This window comes from Macrobrachium rosenbergii, chromosome 8 (assembly GCF_040412425.1).
Source record: "Macrobrachium rosenbergii isolate ZJJX-2024 chromosome 8, ASM4041242v1, whole genome shotgun sequence".
In the NCBI taxonomy this organism is placed as follows: Eukaryota; Metazoa; Arthropoda; class Malacostraca; order Decapoda; family Palaemonidae; genus Macrobrachium; species Macrobrachium rosenbergii.
Genome location: NC_089748.1, coordinates 72421465 through 72438328, shown reverse-complemented (window position 1 = coordinate 72438328; position 16864 = coordinate 72421465). Strand labels below are relative to the sequence as shown.

Genomic DNA, 16864 nt, shown 5'->3' with positions numbered 1-16864 from the left:
GTCACTTACTCGATGCTCTTAAATGAACAAGTAATCAGCAATGGTAAACCAATTGTCTGTGAAATATACACCTGACAAAGGAGAGAACAGCTGTTATCAGAGCCACAGGCTCAAGTTGAGGTTATTGGTTGAAGCATACCAAGGATCAAAATGGAGCATGCCTTGAAAGACTATCCTTGTTCATGTGGGAGCAGTCAGGATAGAACACAGGCATATGTAAGATAAATGGATTATAGGGAAACCAATTTCAAATTACAAAAAGGGACAGTTTCATTTCCATACAGTGAGGATGAAGTGTTTATTTCCATGTACAGTATATTATAATACTATATTCACCTGTAGTGGTTTTACTTAAAGACTAGTGCACAGCAATTTATTCATTTGAACTTGCATTCAGGACTAATTCAATTAGTCGACCACCAAAATACATATTTCTGTGTACATAGCCTCAGGTAAAAGAATTTTTTAAAATATAGTTTCAGGTAAAATAAATTTTTTAAATATACACATATAATACTAATGCAGAACATAAGCTGTCCATATACTTATGGCTGACAGTATTACATACCACAATTTCTTGGTATTGCGTTTATACTAAAATATCTCTTGAGTTAAAATTAAATTAGTTCAGCTGGGAAATGTACTAAAAACATTGGAAAGAGAGATGGAAATCTTACCATTATCTCTTCAGAAGCTATTAAAGAATAAAAATTATTCTGCATAACTGTTATTGTCCAAAACTTCTTTAAGTACTTTGAGTTAAAAAAAAATTTTAACTTGCAATATTGACACATTTCCTGACAAACTGTTAATTGCTGTAGTATGATAAAATTTCTCCATTTACTGAATTATATCTCAACCTGTCCATGTGATTAATGTAACTCCAGCAACTGAGTATGCAGGTCAGGGGTTGTAACATTTCAACAATAGGTGTGTTTATAAATATACAGATAATGGTGCTGTAAATCCAGCACTCAGGCACAAGATTAACCAGTGATTACAGAAAGGCAACTGTTATCTTACATATATGTAATGCAGTATTGCTTCTAAGAGAAAAGAATCCTGGTAAGTAAAAAATATTTGAATAAGTAGCACTAAATAGTAATAGTTTAAAAACCTCTGCATCCAGAAAAATTATTTAAATATATTCATATTGAAAATACAATATTACTGTACACAACTATCATTGCCTTTAATAATGGTAATTGAGGAAAATACAAGAATACAGTACTCAATAAATTAATTAATCACTTACATGTTCTTGTACACTGTTTTTTAATCAAGATCATCTTCATATGATAAAGTTGCTGCCAAGCACTGATTCTTGAACATATTTGAAAAACTAAATAGATGAAACACAATGTGATATATGAAGAAGCTGTAAATATCATCAATATTTTTCTGAGTAAAATAACACAATCTTCTTAACTTTGTATATAAAAAGATCATGTTGCTATAATTATTTTCTTTTTATCCCTAATATCTGATGTGAAAATAAGAGGAACAATGGTGTGGAATGAAAACAAAGATTTTCTACCTGTATGTGTATCCTCACAATGAGGCACAAAGACTAAACCTAACTGAAAGCCCAAAGATGTCTAGAAAGTGGCAACATCTTTATGCCAGGTGTTGGTGCTTGGCTATAGCTGGAAAAACTTATGTAACAAGTACCCAGTCTGAGCAAAATAAAACACAGGAAAGCCAATAGATTTTCACTTCACTTTTTTACAGTAATCTACTGCTGGACACTTACTGCAAGTCATGCTATCTTTTAAAATGTATGAAGAACCTATGGACTTCAGATACTAAACTCAGATAATAAGTGACTACTCATAATTGTATGAAAAATTAAAATTTTATGCATGTCGAACTCAAAATGTATAATTACCAAATATTTTATCTAAATTTTAGGTATTACCTCCAGCTATAGCTTTATTGACAATTTCTTCCAAAAATTGTAACCTAAGTTTTGCCATTATTTTTTGTTTCCTTCTCGCTTTTTTCTTGCCCATCGTCTGAAGACTTCTTTAATTCACTTGATGGTCCATTGTATACAACAAGCTTTACCTGACAATCTAAAAATTCTTCTTTGTTTGGGTTATAATCATCATCCTCTTCAAATACACCTCCAATGCAATCACAGTCATCAATTTGAGGATGGAAGGAATTTTTGAATTTCTGAAAAGTAAATTTGCCAAGCTATACTACAATTTTAATTGCATAGCATTATACAAAGTTTATAGCAAATGAAAATTTTGAACACACATTAGAATTATATTAATGCAAGTAAATACACAATCATATTCCTCTTACCTCCCAGAAAGTTGTTCCTTCAGCCTTCCACACTGCAATCACAGCAAAAATTGGGATAGGTACTATGGACAAGGAAGCAATCACCCACCCCATTCCAACTGCCCAGTCTGGAAACTGATATTCTCCATTGTTGTAAGTTGGCCGCTTATAGTCCACAATGGAAAATATCCAAATAGCCTGTATGATAAAAAAAAGTAAAAAATCTAAAAATATACTGTGGTTTTAAGGCAAGACTATTTTAACAATGCTTACTTATACAAGGTTGCATAACGAAGGTGTCCTAAAGTATTTTGACTGAGATTCCAAATTGTTTGTAAAGACTTAAAATGAGAAGAAAGTCAACCTTAATTTGTTCAAGTCTTACAAAGACTTACCATTATCAAAAGAGGTGCAGCAACATACCAACACCCACGGAAATACAAGGAAGGCAGACGACTAGTCATTTCCTGTACATTCCTTGCTAACCTGCCGGCTCCATATATCCATACTATTGATACCACTTCAAAGAATGCCAGGTACATCAAGGAAATGTTTGCTGCATAATAATCTATGAGAGTGAAAAAGTAGATACCACCCTGGAAAAAGAGGAGGTTGATGTAAACAATACTACTGTACATACCATGCCTATAAGGAATTAAAAGAAATTTCAAAAAGCTCTTAAGATTAAGAATATTTCATAACATCTCTGCTAGCTGACTGTATTTTCTTCAGTAAAATAAGTTGTTCCACTGTCTGTGTAGTTTCATAAATTACACAATCTTACTCTAAAACTGTTTTTCTAAGATTTTATTAGTAACTAAACAACCCAGCTTGTGTCAGGAGTCTTTACAGTATATTCATACCAACAATGTGAAGGTTAATTTCTTAGCAACATGCCACAGATCTCAGAATGCACACTTGTGTTGAACCACCCTGTATTAGAATATGTATTTTGCATTCATGTTCTTTAATATAGAGTATATACACCTTGTTAATAATACTAAAATTTGACACCACTCATTAATTATGCTGTTGCTATGGAAGGACAATGAAAATGTGATTAGAGATCAAAGGTTCTACTCTTACTAGATGCATATAGTTCTGGGATGAATTTTTTGGAAATGGGTATTCTGACTTAGTCACTGAATGTAAATATGCAAGCAGTATATTCATTACTGTCTGAAGGGTAGATGTGAAAACTACATTCAGAACTACATGTAGCACCTATTGCTGCACCAAAAACAATAAATGTTTACTTACTTGCATGACATTTGGGAGTCCACAGATAAATGAGATTAAACAAACAATTAAAACCAAAATCTCATGATGTTTCAAGTTGTTTTTAAGCCACTTAGGAAAACCATCTTGTAATGATGTGATTATCACCTGTGAAAATTTACATTGATGATAGTATACAGCAGATTTTACCCGTCAATACCTGTAAAACTAAGCAGAGCCAATACGTACATTCTGGGTATTAACTTTTCTTGATATAAGACAGTCAATTACTTCTGACCAGAACAACAAGAGTTAAAATATGACACCAATAATTGTTAAAATACCAATAACAAAAGCACCTTTTTAGCATATTTTCATATAGAAATTAACTAAAGGAAACATTCTTTTTGAAGGTTTTTTTACATAAATCATAAGTTTTGAGAAATGGCTCATTTTGCTCCATAATTTATTATACACACGGTTAAAAAATTTCCAACGCTGATTTGAGTTCTCACCTCAACATTTGCAAACTGTGAGTCAAGTCCAAGAATGAGGAGCATGAAAAAGAAGAGAACAGCCCAAATACCTCCATATGGCATCTTGGCCAGTGCTTGTGGATACACCATAAACACAAGACCAGGACCTGCGAAGAAAAAACACAAGGTGGTTTATTAATTTACAGTTAATGATAAAGTAAATATCACCAGATGTGTCATAATGTATACAGTGTACAACAGTATTAATGATGACTAGTACAGATTAAATGGCAATACATAGATAAAAAAAAATATGGCAGTCTATACATATTCACTCCACTCCAATGTGGGGTAACATCAAAAGAGAGGGCTGCTAGCAATCAATTCTTCTAGGTCAAGAACCTGTTAGCATCTTGCTCATGACTAGACCAGCTTCTAGAGAGAATCCACAGTGCTGTCCAGAAGGTGAACCTTTGATAAACACATTGCATTCAAGCAACTTACCATCCAGAAGATGGTTTGCAATTTGAAGCTAGTACCTACTACAGCCTACCTCACCTCTTCTTTCCGTAGATGTTTATTCCTACTTCACAAATGTTCCCTCTGGTAGCTTCTTCCCTACTTTAAGTAAGCTTCTTTGGGTATGTTTTTCTCTCTGGCTATTATCCCTTCCCATAGTATACAAGGTATATCACTAATACAAAGAATATCCAAAACCATTCACCAAAAAATCATCCTTCGCACCCTTTAAACAATTAATAATGTTGTTGACCAACATAAACCTGAGTAATCCAACATAAAGCAACTTCTATTTTTCCTATGTCTCTATTATTATTATTAAAGAAAAACTGCTGTAAAGTTGAAATGACTGGAAATGATTTACAGTGAGGTATGACTATATGTTTCCATATTACAGTCACTCCTTGCTCCTAAGTCTCCCTCTTCCTTTTTCTGGTCCATGAGTCTTGTTTCTCCATTTTGTCTTACAGTCAGGGAAAGCTAGTCATCCCTTAACTGACTTATGGTTCCCTTATTGCTTTGCTATTTGCCTAAAACCTGATGACTGGGTTGTTGTTCTGTATGTTTAAATTCTAGGCACTGTATCTTTCAATGAATACATATTCAATTGGACAAAAGACACTAGTTCTTCCACTAATTCTCATACTGCTCCTCACTTCATTCCTTTCAACATTTTTCTTATTCCCAAAGAACATTTACTCCAATCTTTAACTTCCCAAATGTCTTGCTAAACCCACTCGACAATATAGTACTTATATTACAGTGCTCTCCCTGGCCAGCCCATCCTCTAGGGTAGCTGTGATTGCTCTATGAACTGATGTTAGCTGAGTAAATGTTTTCCCAAGCAACATTCACTAAAGACTTTTACTTCCCAAATGCCTCGCTGAGACCACTCTCCTTGGCAAGTTTATCTTCTAGAGTGGCTGTGATTGCTCTATCAGCTGGTGATAATTGAGTGGAAGCAGAATCAGCCTTAAACTATTCATCCTCACGTGGTGCACTGTAGGCATTACTTAAGGTTCTTTGCAGTGTCCCTTTGGCCCCTACCTACAACCCTTTTCATTCCTTTTACTGAAACAATTCATATTCTCTTTCTTCCATCTTACTTTCCACCCTTTGCTAACAACTGTTTCACCATTATTATCAGTGCTGAATGACCTCATAGGTCCCAGTGCTTAGCCTCTGGCCTAAATTTTATATTCCAATTAAACTTTTCATGGCCTCTCATGCCATGAAGACAGTTCACCAGTAAACTAAGTAAGTCTTCATCATCTTGAAAGGAGGGATATTCACTGTCCTTATTATCAAAGCAGGAAAAAGATGGATGAGATAACATGCCTTCCCACTGAGTCAAAAATGGCCACCTGTTACAACAGTTACTGGGCAATGCTGATGGTTCTCAAATCCCACTGGCTTTTCTGAAAAAAAACTTCCAATAACCCTTATTATCAATCTTCATAAGTCTAACCTATTCTGGATCTGATTTTACCAAGGTTGTGTTCCTAACCCTTCAGTGTCAGTTGGGCTTCATTTGACTATGTGGATCTGATTTTTGTTTTAGGAAATTTAAGCTGTCAAGCCAAGCACTGAGGCACTTTCAGCCATTCAGTGCTCAAAACGATGAAGAGAGGAGGGTTGGGGTGGTTGGACAGCAAGGTAAAAAGACTGTAGGGTCCCACACGAATCCACACACCATTCATTTCACCTGGCCAGCTAATCTCCTCACAACGGGATCTCCACGAGCCAAGTGCACGTGTACAAGAAACACAGCAGATGTCGTGCATTCTTTGTACGTATATTTGTGTTCATATTATTGTTATGTTGAATGTATCATTCTTAGCACAAGCATTACAATGTCAGCATTCCAGCTATATGTATCAGAGCTTCATTCATGTTTTGTATATTGATTTATGAATGTCTTTCCACCCTCCAACAAAAACAGTTGGTTGTACTCTGACCTATGCTTTGTTTGCCTCATATCAGGCACTACATTTCCACTCGCAAGAGCTATTGACCCTCTGTTTGTTGTTTGAATAAATCAGTAAGTTTGTAGATGCAACCTCTTATTCATGCCTTTGCTACATTGGTGACCAAGGAGATGTCCAGCCCAGCCAGCCCCAACGATGACAGCCTCTCCAATGACACTGGCGCCGCTGTCTCCATACGCCTGCCCCCATTCACACCCCACAACGCAGAAACTTGGTTCTTCAGGGCGGAGACAATCTTCCGATCAAAGAAAATCACCTCCTCAGCACGCAAAGCAGATGCCGTCCTCGAATTTGACATTTTTGAGCAAGTCGCAGAATGGCTCGCAGAACTCCAAACCTCTGTCACCTATGAATCACTGAAGGATCAGCTGAAGTCATCCTTCAGCATGCCACCCACCCTCAGGGCCAAGAAATTCCTGAACATCATGAGGGCAGCCATTGGAGACGAGCGGCCATCGCATTTCTACAAACAGTTGTGGCAGCTCATAACACTACCTGCTGCAGACAGCCAACCCGAGTCAACCCTGGACCTGGTGAGAAAGGTCTTCCCCACAAAACTTCCCCTGCCAAACAGTGGTGGCCATGCTCAACACCTCCACCGTGACCATCGAAGAATTCCTAAAATTAGCTGATGTAGAACACATGGCCCACAAGGTAGCGGAGCCCACGCAGCCACCCATAGCAGCAGCAGCATGACGGTCCCAGCAGTCAACGGACACAGAATCTGACAGCGACCCAGAGGAACTGGCTGCCCCCATCCACAAGCACAGCTTCCCCAAACAGTTCATCAAAGGGAAGACCAGACAGAAGAAAGATGATCCACCAGAGGGAATATGGTTTTTCCATTGGAAATTTGGAAAAAAGGCACGCAAATATAACAAAGGCTGCCTATTTCCAAAAAACATGCAAGAGGGTCGCATCCATGACCCAAACAACTAAATGTCAGCGGTGAGCAGACTGGCTGCCTCATAACAGAGGCTGTGCCTGCTTACCACTGTCTTTTTTCAAGGGCTCCACGTGTTTCTATATCTAGGACAAAAGATCAACCACAGAATTCCTCATGGACACCAGGGCATGCAAATCATTTGTGCCTGCCAGCCCGCACGAATGACCCAATCCAGCCCCACTCACCAACCTCCATGTATCCACCGCCAGCGAAGCACCACTCAAAATGTATGGGAAGCGAAACATGAATTGGACAACAGGAAAGATTACAATTGGACCTTCATCATGGCAGACGTGAGGATAGCTCTTTTAGGAGCAGATTTCCTAAAAGCACACGAGCTACTAGTGAACTTAGCATCAAAACAACTGATCCTGGAAACAGCTCCAGTATCATCTCAACAGCTGTGCAAACAACCCATCACCACATCATCTCCGCAATAGTAGAGACGACAAACAAGCCACATCGCAGCAGCTACCCTACTGCCAGAGATATGCCAACTTCTGCAAGACTACCAAGAGGTCTTCAAAGACGACCTGCAGCACGGCTTAACCAAACCAGCATAACACAACATCCAACAGCACATAGAAATGGAAGGCCCCCTAGTCCACTCACTCTTCAGACGGTTAGCCCCAGAGAAACTTGCCAACACCAAACAAGTGTTCAGGGAAATGGAGAATGCAGGAATATGCCAAAAAGCCTCTAGCCCATGGGCATCCCCCCCCCAACATGGTACTGAAATCCAACGGAACATGGCGCCCTTGCAGAGACTATTTGAGGCTAAACGTCAAAATGAAGCCAGACAGATACCCATTGCCGAACATAGCAGATATAACCAACCAAATGAACGGAGCAAAGATCTTCACTAAAATATATCTGCTGAAGGGATACTTCCAAGTTCCAGTAGTGAAGGAAGATATAGAAAAGAGCAATCATCACCCCCTTCAGCACCTACACATTCAACTACAGCTGTTTCGGCCTTTGGAACGCAGGGGCAACCTTCCAAAGACTTATGGATGAGCTGCTGGGCGACCTTCCCTTCTTGCAATCATCACCCCCTTCAGCACCTACACATTCAACTACAGCTGTTTCGGCCTTTGGAACGCAGGGGCAACCTTCCAAAGACTTATGGATGAGCTGCTGGGCAACCTTCCCTTCTGCATGGTCTATGTCGACAACTTCCTCATATTTAGCCTTAACCTCAAGCAACATTTTAAAGAAGTCATGAGGATGCTGCAGATACTTAAAGAAAATGGACTCGTAGTAAGGGAAGACAAATGCGAATGGGCAAAGAAAACGGTGGAACTCCTGGGACATCAAATAAGCTCAGATGGTATTAAACCCCTCCCAGAGAAAGTAAAAGCAATTACCGACTTCCCAAAACCAACAACAATCAAAGCAGTACAAGAATTTTCATGACCAATCAACAATTATCATAGATTTATCCTAAATATTGCTAAAATCAGGAGCCTAATCCATACATGTCTACAAGGAAAACCTAAAAAATTAAATTGGTCAGAAGTTCAAGATAATGCATTTCGTTCATCAAAACAAGCAATAACCTCTGCAGCCACATTAATCTTTCCTTCACCCCATTGGTCCCTAACTTTGACAACTGATGCAAGTAGCACAGCGATGGGTGCAGTACTGGAGCAGGACACAGACGATGGTCGTTGGCGGTTGGCATTCTTCAGCAAGAAGTTAATGTCAGCAGAACAAAAGTACAGTACTTGACATTTGACAGGGAGCTCCTAGCAGTCCACACAGCCATCCATCACTTCCACCACATGCTCGAAGGAAGGCAGTTCATCATACAAACGGACCATCAACCCTTGGTGCATGCCTTCACAAAGACAGCAGACGCATGGTAAGCACAACAGCGTCACCTATCAGCAATAGGTGAATACTCCTACACCATCAAGTATTTGAAGGGTTCAGCAAACACCGTGGTGGACACACTTTTGAGAAACTGCGTCAACACCATCCAGTTCAGGATAGCCTAATCCGAAACAGCAGAGGCAAGATAACGTGGACCTACGTGACTGTGGCAGGACAACCCCGCCCTTACATTGAGCGACCTGTCAGTCAACAACAGAGAGACGACCATCACCTGAGAAACAAGTATTGGACACCCTCCCCCCTACCTGTCAGAAGGCCTCAGAAAAAAGACCTCAACCTTGCCCACAACCTGTCCCACCCATCAGGCTAGAAAACCACCCAAATATTAGCAGAGAGGTACATCTGGTGGGGAATGAAGAAGGATATAAAAAAACTGGACGAGAGAATACCTCCCGTGTCAGACGTCAAAAACAACAAGGCATGTAGAGAGAGGAATAGGAGAGTTCCACACAACACACCGCCACCTCACCCACACATCCATGTCGACTTAGTGGGACCTCTACTCCCCTCCAAGGGGTACAGATGCTTATTCACCATCATCACCAGAAATACCAGGTGGCTCGAAGCAATACCGACACAGCGACAGATGGCAAAGAGTTGTGTGAAAGCTCTCATCGGATGGGTCAGCAGACACGGAGTCTCAGAGATCATCATGAGCAACAGGGGGGCAAACTTCACGTCTGCCTTATGGAACGCCCTCGTAGACAGTTTGGGGACAAAGAAAATACACATGATGGCCTACAACCCTGAAGCTAACGGCATCATCGAAAGGCTACACTAGTCATTGAAAGCATCACTTGCCGCTAGATTTCAAGGTGGGAGTTGGAGAAAGGAGTTACCTTGGGTCTTACTGGGCCTGAGAACAATGCCACACGCAGCATTCAACGCAGCTCCAGCAGAAACCCTGTACAGCCCGTCATTAACATTGCAGGCTGACGTCTCTCAACATCCAATGAGCCCAATGTCCCCATCCAACACCCACAAAGCATTAGAACAAATAATGCCCACCAAAACAACGTACCACATGGCAAGAAAAGTGTACATCCCCAACGAACTGCAGAACACAAAATATACTCGGGACCATACCGTGTCATCCAGAGAAGACACAAAACCTACCAAATGACAGTGGATGGCAGAACTACATAGGTTTCCATCGACTGCCTAAAGGCAGCATACCTCCCAGACACAGACCTACAACCGTAGGCCTCTCCAACATTCATCTCACCTGGCTAGCTAATCTCCTCACAATGAGATCTCCACGTGCCAAGCACACATGTACAAGAAACACAGCAGATGTCATGCATCATGTTCATATTATTATAACATAATGTATCATTCTTAGTGAAAGCATTACAATGTCAGCATTGTAACTTCATCCATGTTTTGTATATTGATTTATGTATATCTTTCCATCCTCCAACAAAGAGAGTTGGTTATACTCTGACCTCTGTTTTTCTTGCCTTGTGTCAGGCACTACATTTCTGCTCGCAAGAGCTACTGACTTGTCTGTTTGGTGTTTGAATAAATCAGTAAGTTTGTAGATGCAGCCTCTTACTCATGCCTTCGCTACAAGATCAAGAAAATAAAGATGTACAGAGATCTAAATGTGGAACTGGCAGAAAACCCCACAGTTGTATTAAGAGAGCATGACTAAAGAAAGGAAGCAAGAATGGAGGTGAGAGAATAAGGCTCAAAAAAGGGAGTACCACATGAGTTTACTGAAGGCACTACCCCATCTCTACATGGATGACTTCCAGAGTTACAGTTAAAAGAGGCTGAAGGGATGGATGCAATGTAACTAAGCTGAGTTTTAGGTAAATACAAGGCAGCATTGTTTTAGAGGTAACCATAAGATTATTCTTCCGAACTGCCAGTTTTAAATCTAATGTATGACACTTTGAAGAATAGTAGTAGTAGTAGTAGATGACATAAAAAATGTTCTGCATCTATACTATACAGAAAATGCCTCAAAGACCATTTACTTAATAAGGCACTTTCCACAAGACAGAATGTCTATTTGTGAATACATGGTATGGTGTTTCAAATGGCTTTCATTTTTTGCTTAATATGTCAGTCACCTGCCAAAGACTGATCAGTAACAAAACCTTCTAAGACACCCTGATTGCAAAGGAATAATTTAAAACAAGTAGGACCAACCTCTAAAAGTTGGAAACTAAGTTTAGAAGACCTGTGTGCAAACTGCCAAGAATGTTTTTTTTTTTTTTTTATCAACTACTGCAAGTGACAAGCTAGACTAATTTAGGTTAATGACCTGGAGAAGTGATGCAAATAAATACTGCATGGTATTTACAAAACTGTAATTCTGCTCAATGAACCACATTAAATGTAACAGTGAAATAATTTTTATAAGCATTAAACATACCTTGTGCTACTACTTCATCCATATCTTTAGACTGCTCCAGAGCAATGTTACCAAGAGTTGAGAACACTATCATTCCTGACATGAGTGATGTGAAAGAGTTTGTCAATGAGATTGCCCATGTGTCAAGAACAATATTGTTGTTGAACTTGTTGTATGATGAGAAGGCAATGAGAGATCCAAAGGCAATACCAATGCTGTTGAAATTTTGTGCTGCAGCTGCCACCCAAACCTTCCAAAGGAATATATATTTCATACAATTATTGCAATGGCTTAAAACTGATAGTGATTTTACTCATCTTACTTAGTTATAAAGTATTAGCAAAAATAAAAGAATGATAAAGTTCTTTTTTTTTCGTAAAAGAAGATATAATTCATGATCAGTTACACAGGTTTGTCTTGGGACAAGCAATGTTCATAGGTTATGTACCATCTAGTAAAACAAGTTATCAAATAATATCATTTAACACTATACATAATTTTGCTTTGAAATTTCAGCATCAATTACCTCGCCCTTCAAAAGTAGTTCCCATCTTGGACTGAAGAAATACTGTAGACCTGTGCTGGCTCCTGGCAATGTAAGAGCACGCCACAAAAATGCACCAATCAAAACGTATGGCAGTGTTGCTGTTACATACACAACCTGGAAAATATTTTTAGCTATATTTACTACAAAATAGAACTCTTGTAAGAATTATACTGTGTACACTAGCATAGATTGTCAGAAGTCATTAAAGCAAATTTGTACCTGTAGAGAAACTCATTTTAATTCGCCTCATGAAGTAAATGTCCTATAGGTATGAAATCCTACAAAAATACCTGAATGAGCAAGGCCAAGCATGCTTACTTCTCTACTTCCCAATCATTTAAGTTCTATATAGTACTTGAGTTAGGATATAATGTACTTTAATTTTTCTCCAAGTAAAAAATTATTGTCATCAAAAGTGCATTACTAAAACTTAACCTATTCATACTTCACAAGGGAATCCAAGGCACATCATTCACAGTAGAAGAAAAATTACGATGATCAAGTAGCTCAGATACATTGACCTATGCATATAGAGTACATTCCCTTTAGTTCTCATTGCTTAACAATCACTCTGTGCATCTACCAATTAAGCAATGGCTCCATGAGATTCCCAACATCTGGAACCATTCAGGATAACAATGTGGCATTTTCAACTGTCACTTCATCTTTTTCAGTCCTTCTGATCATCATACCACTTTTTCCATGTGTTGGGTAATAACATTAATAATACTTAGATTTGTAATGAGACCTCAGCTTAGGTTTTTAAGCGGCACCAGCAATTTTCTTCCCTGGACTAAAGGTAGTTTCAGAAGTTTTGTGCAAGATTTTTGTTTACTACAGTGCTAAGCTCTTCAGTCTTTTTGATTTTCAAATTATTTTGCAATTGTTTTCTTCTGGATTATTCCAGAATGACCCTCTAGTGCCCTTCTGCAAGAATGGATCTAGATTTCCAACTATGTGCCCACATGACAAAAATCTTCTATAAGAAGAATATCCATCAAGGGAATTAGTGTACTAGAAGAAACTGAGTTTCTTCATTCTGCAGAGCTGCCTTCTAGATTATTCCAGGAGAATACTAGAGGTAGTCATCTGCAAGAGTATATCTAGATATCTGGCTATTTTCCTACATGAAAGATATCTTCTAGAAAAAGAATTTTCATCAAGGGACATAGCATACTAAGAGAAACTGAGTCTCATTATTCCAACAGAATTACTACAAGGTAGCCATCTGCAAGAATAGATCTAGATATCTTACTATTTTCCTGCATGACAAATCTCTTCTAGAACAATCTTCACCAAGGGACATAGCATATTGCACTAGAAGAAATTAGTCTCTTCATTCTGCACAGCTGGTTTTCTAGATTATTCCAACAAAATTACTAGAAGGTAGCCATCTGCAAGAATAAATCTACACATCCCACTATTTGCCTGCATAACGAAGAATAACTTTTATAATCAATCTTCTAGAAGAAGAATCTTCACCAAAGGACATAGCACACTAAAAGAAACAGTTTTTTCATTCTACAGAGCTGTCTTCTAGATTATTCCAGGAGAATACTAGAGGTAGCCATCTGCAAGAGTAGATCTAGATATCCCACTATTTGCCTGCATGACAAGATCTAGAGGAATCATCTCCACCAAGTGACACAGCATACTAGAATAAACAGTCTCTCTTCATTCTGCAAAGCTGGTTTTCTAGATTATTCCAACAGAAATACTTTCTAGTAGAAGCTTGCTTCTACAAAAATTCTTCCCCTTCCTTATCAAATATTCCTCTTTTGTTGTCCAGGGCTAATTTTTGCAAACAAAAGGATTCTCAATTGTTATTTAAGTGTTACTTACGACATCCCCTCTCTCCTTCATGAAAAACTCCTCCTTCCTCATAAAAGCAGCCTTTTCATTTTCAAATTCTTTCCTTTTCTTATCAAATATTTCTCTTTTGCTGTCCAGTGCCAATCTCTCCGAATAAACTGCATGTCTCCAGTTGTTAAGCTCTACTCTATGCTCAATGAGCACCTCTCTTTCCTTCGTAAGCAAAAAAAAGTCTTTCTCTTTATTAATGGTGTATTTCTCCTTAGTGAAGGCTGTTATTTCCTGATTAAGGTCTTTTCTTTTGTTTTTGAGGTCCTGCCTTTCCCAAATAGCATTTTTGTCTCCTGTTATATAGTTCTGAGTATAGCTTAGATCTAGTTAGGTGTACCTCAGCCCAACTGTTCATAAACATTAAGAAAATAGTTAAAATCTAGTTATAGATACATCAGACCAATTATTTGTAAATGTTACGAGTATAGCCAAGATCTGGTTAAAGATAACTCAACCCAATTATTTGTAAACACTGAGAATATAGCTAAGATCTAGTTAGAGAATAAATCTAAGATCTAGTTAGAGAATATATCTAAGATCTAGTTAGGGATATCTCAGCCCAATTACGTATTTGTAAACGTTGAGAATATAGCTAAGATCTAGTTAGATGTATCTCAGCCCAACTGTTCATAAATGTTAAGAATACAGCTAATATCTAGTTTAATGCAGCCCAATTGTCCATAAACATTAAGAGTATACGTAGCTACGATCTGGTTAGAGATAGCGCAGCCCAACTGTTCATTGACACTAAGAATATATCTAGAATATAGATGAGATCTAGCTGAGATATTTGAACCCATTGTTCATAAATGTTAAGTATATAGCTAGGATCTAACTCAGCCCAACCATTTGCAAATGCTGAGAGTACAGCTAGGATCTACCTCTGCCCAACTGTTGTAAATTGAGAATACAGCTAGGATCTACCTCAGCCCAATTGTCTGCAAATGTTGAGAATATATCTAAGATCTACCTCAGCCAAACTGTTCGTTAACATTGAGAATATGTTTAAAATCTGGTTAGAGATACCTCAGCCCAATTATTTGTAAATATTAAGAATATAGCTAAGATCTAGTTGTATGAGTATGTACCTCAGCATACTCTTGGTGAAATAAAGCAAATACTTTGGAAGACCTTAATAGAGAGGTTGGCCAAACCCAAAGTTTGACAATTTTTGAACAAATGCACAATCTCCCCCCGACTCTGCAATTACCCTAGCATTATATGGGCAGGGTTTTACTTCTATAAATATCAAGTAATTCCTGTCGGGTAAGTCTGTGAGAAAAATGTATAACAGAATAATTTCTTCCCTCTAAAAAAAAAAAAGGAATACCTGTGCACTTTTCTTGCGTTGCACACTTGATAAGCTTTCCCAATAAGGTTTATATAACTGGTTTGTAAAACATATGTAACATTTTCTGCTGTTTCTCCCACATACACACATATACTGTATACATATATATACATATATATACATACAGGCAGTACCCAGTTAACGCTGATAATAGTGCCGCTAAACTGCTTAACATCGCCAAGTAACCAGTTATCAGTGATGATAAACCGTTTACAGACTCCGGTAAACTGCTTACTGGTGCTGAAAATCTGGTTGATGATGTTCCTAGCCAAGCGCCACAACACCGAGACGCCGTTAACCAATGCCACCGGTAAGCGGTGACTGCCTGTACATCAATATATACAGTTTATTATATATATATATATGTGTGTGTGTGTGTGCTGAGAATCTGGTTGACGACGTTCCTAGCCGAGAGCCTTAATGCCAAAACGCCATTAACCAATGCCACCGGTAAGCGGTGACTGGCTGTACATCAATATATACAGTATATTATATATATATATATATATATATATATATATATATATATATATATATGAATAGTGAACCCTTTAGGGGGATGCGCCCCACACACCCCGTCAAATAGCTAAAACTGTGAACACTTAAAACCTCTCTAAAAATACTTAGAGCTGCCCATTTCGATAGTTTAAACACAAATCCCCTGTAAAAATGCATATGCCTGAGTATTTTAATAATTTTATCACAAAAGTGCATTTATTCATGAAAATTATATGAAAATACAGTAATCAGTGAATATTTCTCAGTGAAAATTACTGGCTGAATGGTCGAATTTTCTGCGGATTAATGGCTAGATATGTTCCACAGAGAAACCCGTGAATGCATATCTTGTCCCTAATCATGAGAATAAATACATTGGTTTACTGTGTGTGTATGTATATATATATATATATATATATATATATATACTATATATATATGTGATATATATATATATATATATGCCTATATATATATATAATTAATGAAAGGAACTCATTCAAACTGGATGAGTATCTAATGGAGTATTTATGCAGAAAAAGTTACAAGCATTCTTGGACAAACAGTCCACAATATCAAGCATGCGTACAGTGACCAGACGCATAGTCCAGCTGTATTTATATGTGTGTGCTGGGTACTTTTAACCCTATAATCGCCTGGCTGCTCCTGTGTGACTCCCACCCCCTCGTGACCTTGGCCTTTCTCTGCCCCCCTTCTTCTTCCAGGTGTCCATTTTCCATGTTCTCTTGCGGTTTTCCTTCGTTTCCTTGTTACTATGGAGTATACGATTTTTCTAGATATGCTGTCTTCAAAGCCGTTTCCAGTGTTCCCTGCCATTGTGTTGTTGGCGCATGTTATGAAGGCGTTCTCTACAACCAGTCTGGCCGTTTTGTTGGTATTCCTGTACA

General features: G+C 38.3%; 1 protein-coding gene across 1 annotated transcript in view; it reads right to left on the bottom strand.

Moving 5' to 3' along the window:
- Nucleotides 1-284: 284 nt before the first annotated feature.
- Nucleotides 285-16864, bottom strand: part of LOC136840992 (uncharacterized) — a 183723-nt gene continuing 167143 nt past the window's right edge. Inside the window, exons 6-12 of the mRNA XM_067108010.1 lie at nt 12224-12358; nt 11719-11947; nt 4026-4153; nt 3553-3678; nt 2688-2888; nt 2314-2490; nt 285-2178 (exon numbers count right to left, since the gene is read on the bottom strand). Of these exons, the coding sequence (XP_066964111.1) occupies nt 1963-2178; nt 2314-2490; nt 2688-2888; nt 3553-3678; nt 4026-4153; nt 11719-11947; nt 12224-12358 (1212 nt within the window). The 3' untranslated portion in view covers nt 285-1962. The remainder of the gene's footprint in view (nt 2179-2313; nt 2491-2687; nt 2889-3552; nt 3679-4025; nt 4154-11718; nt 11948-12223; nt 12359-16864) is intronic.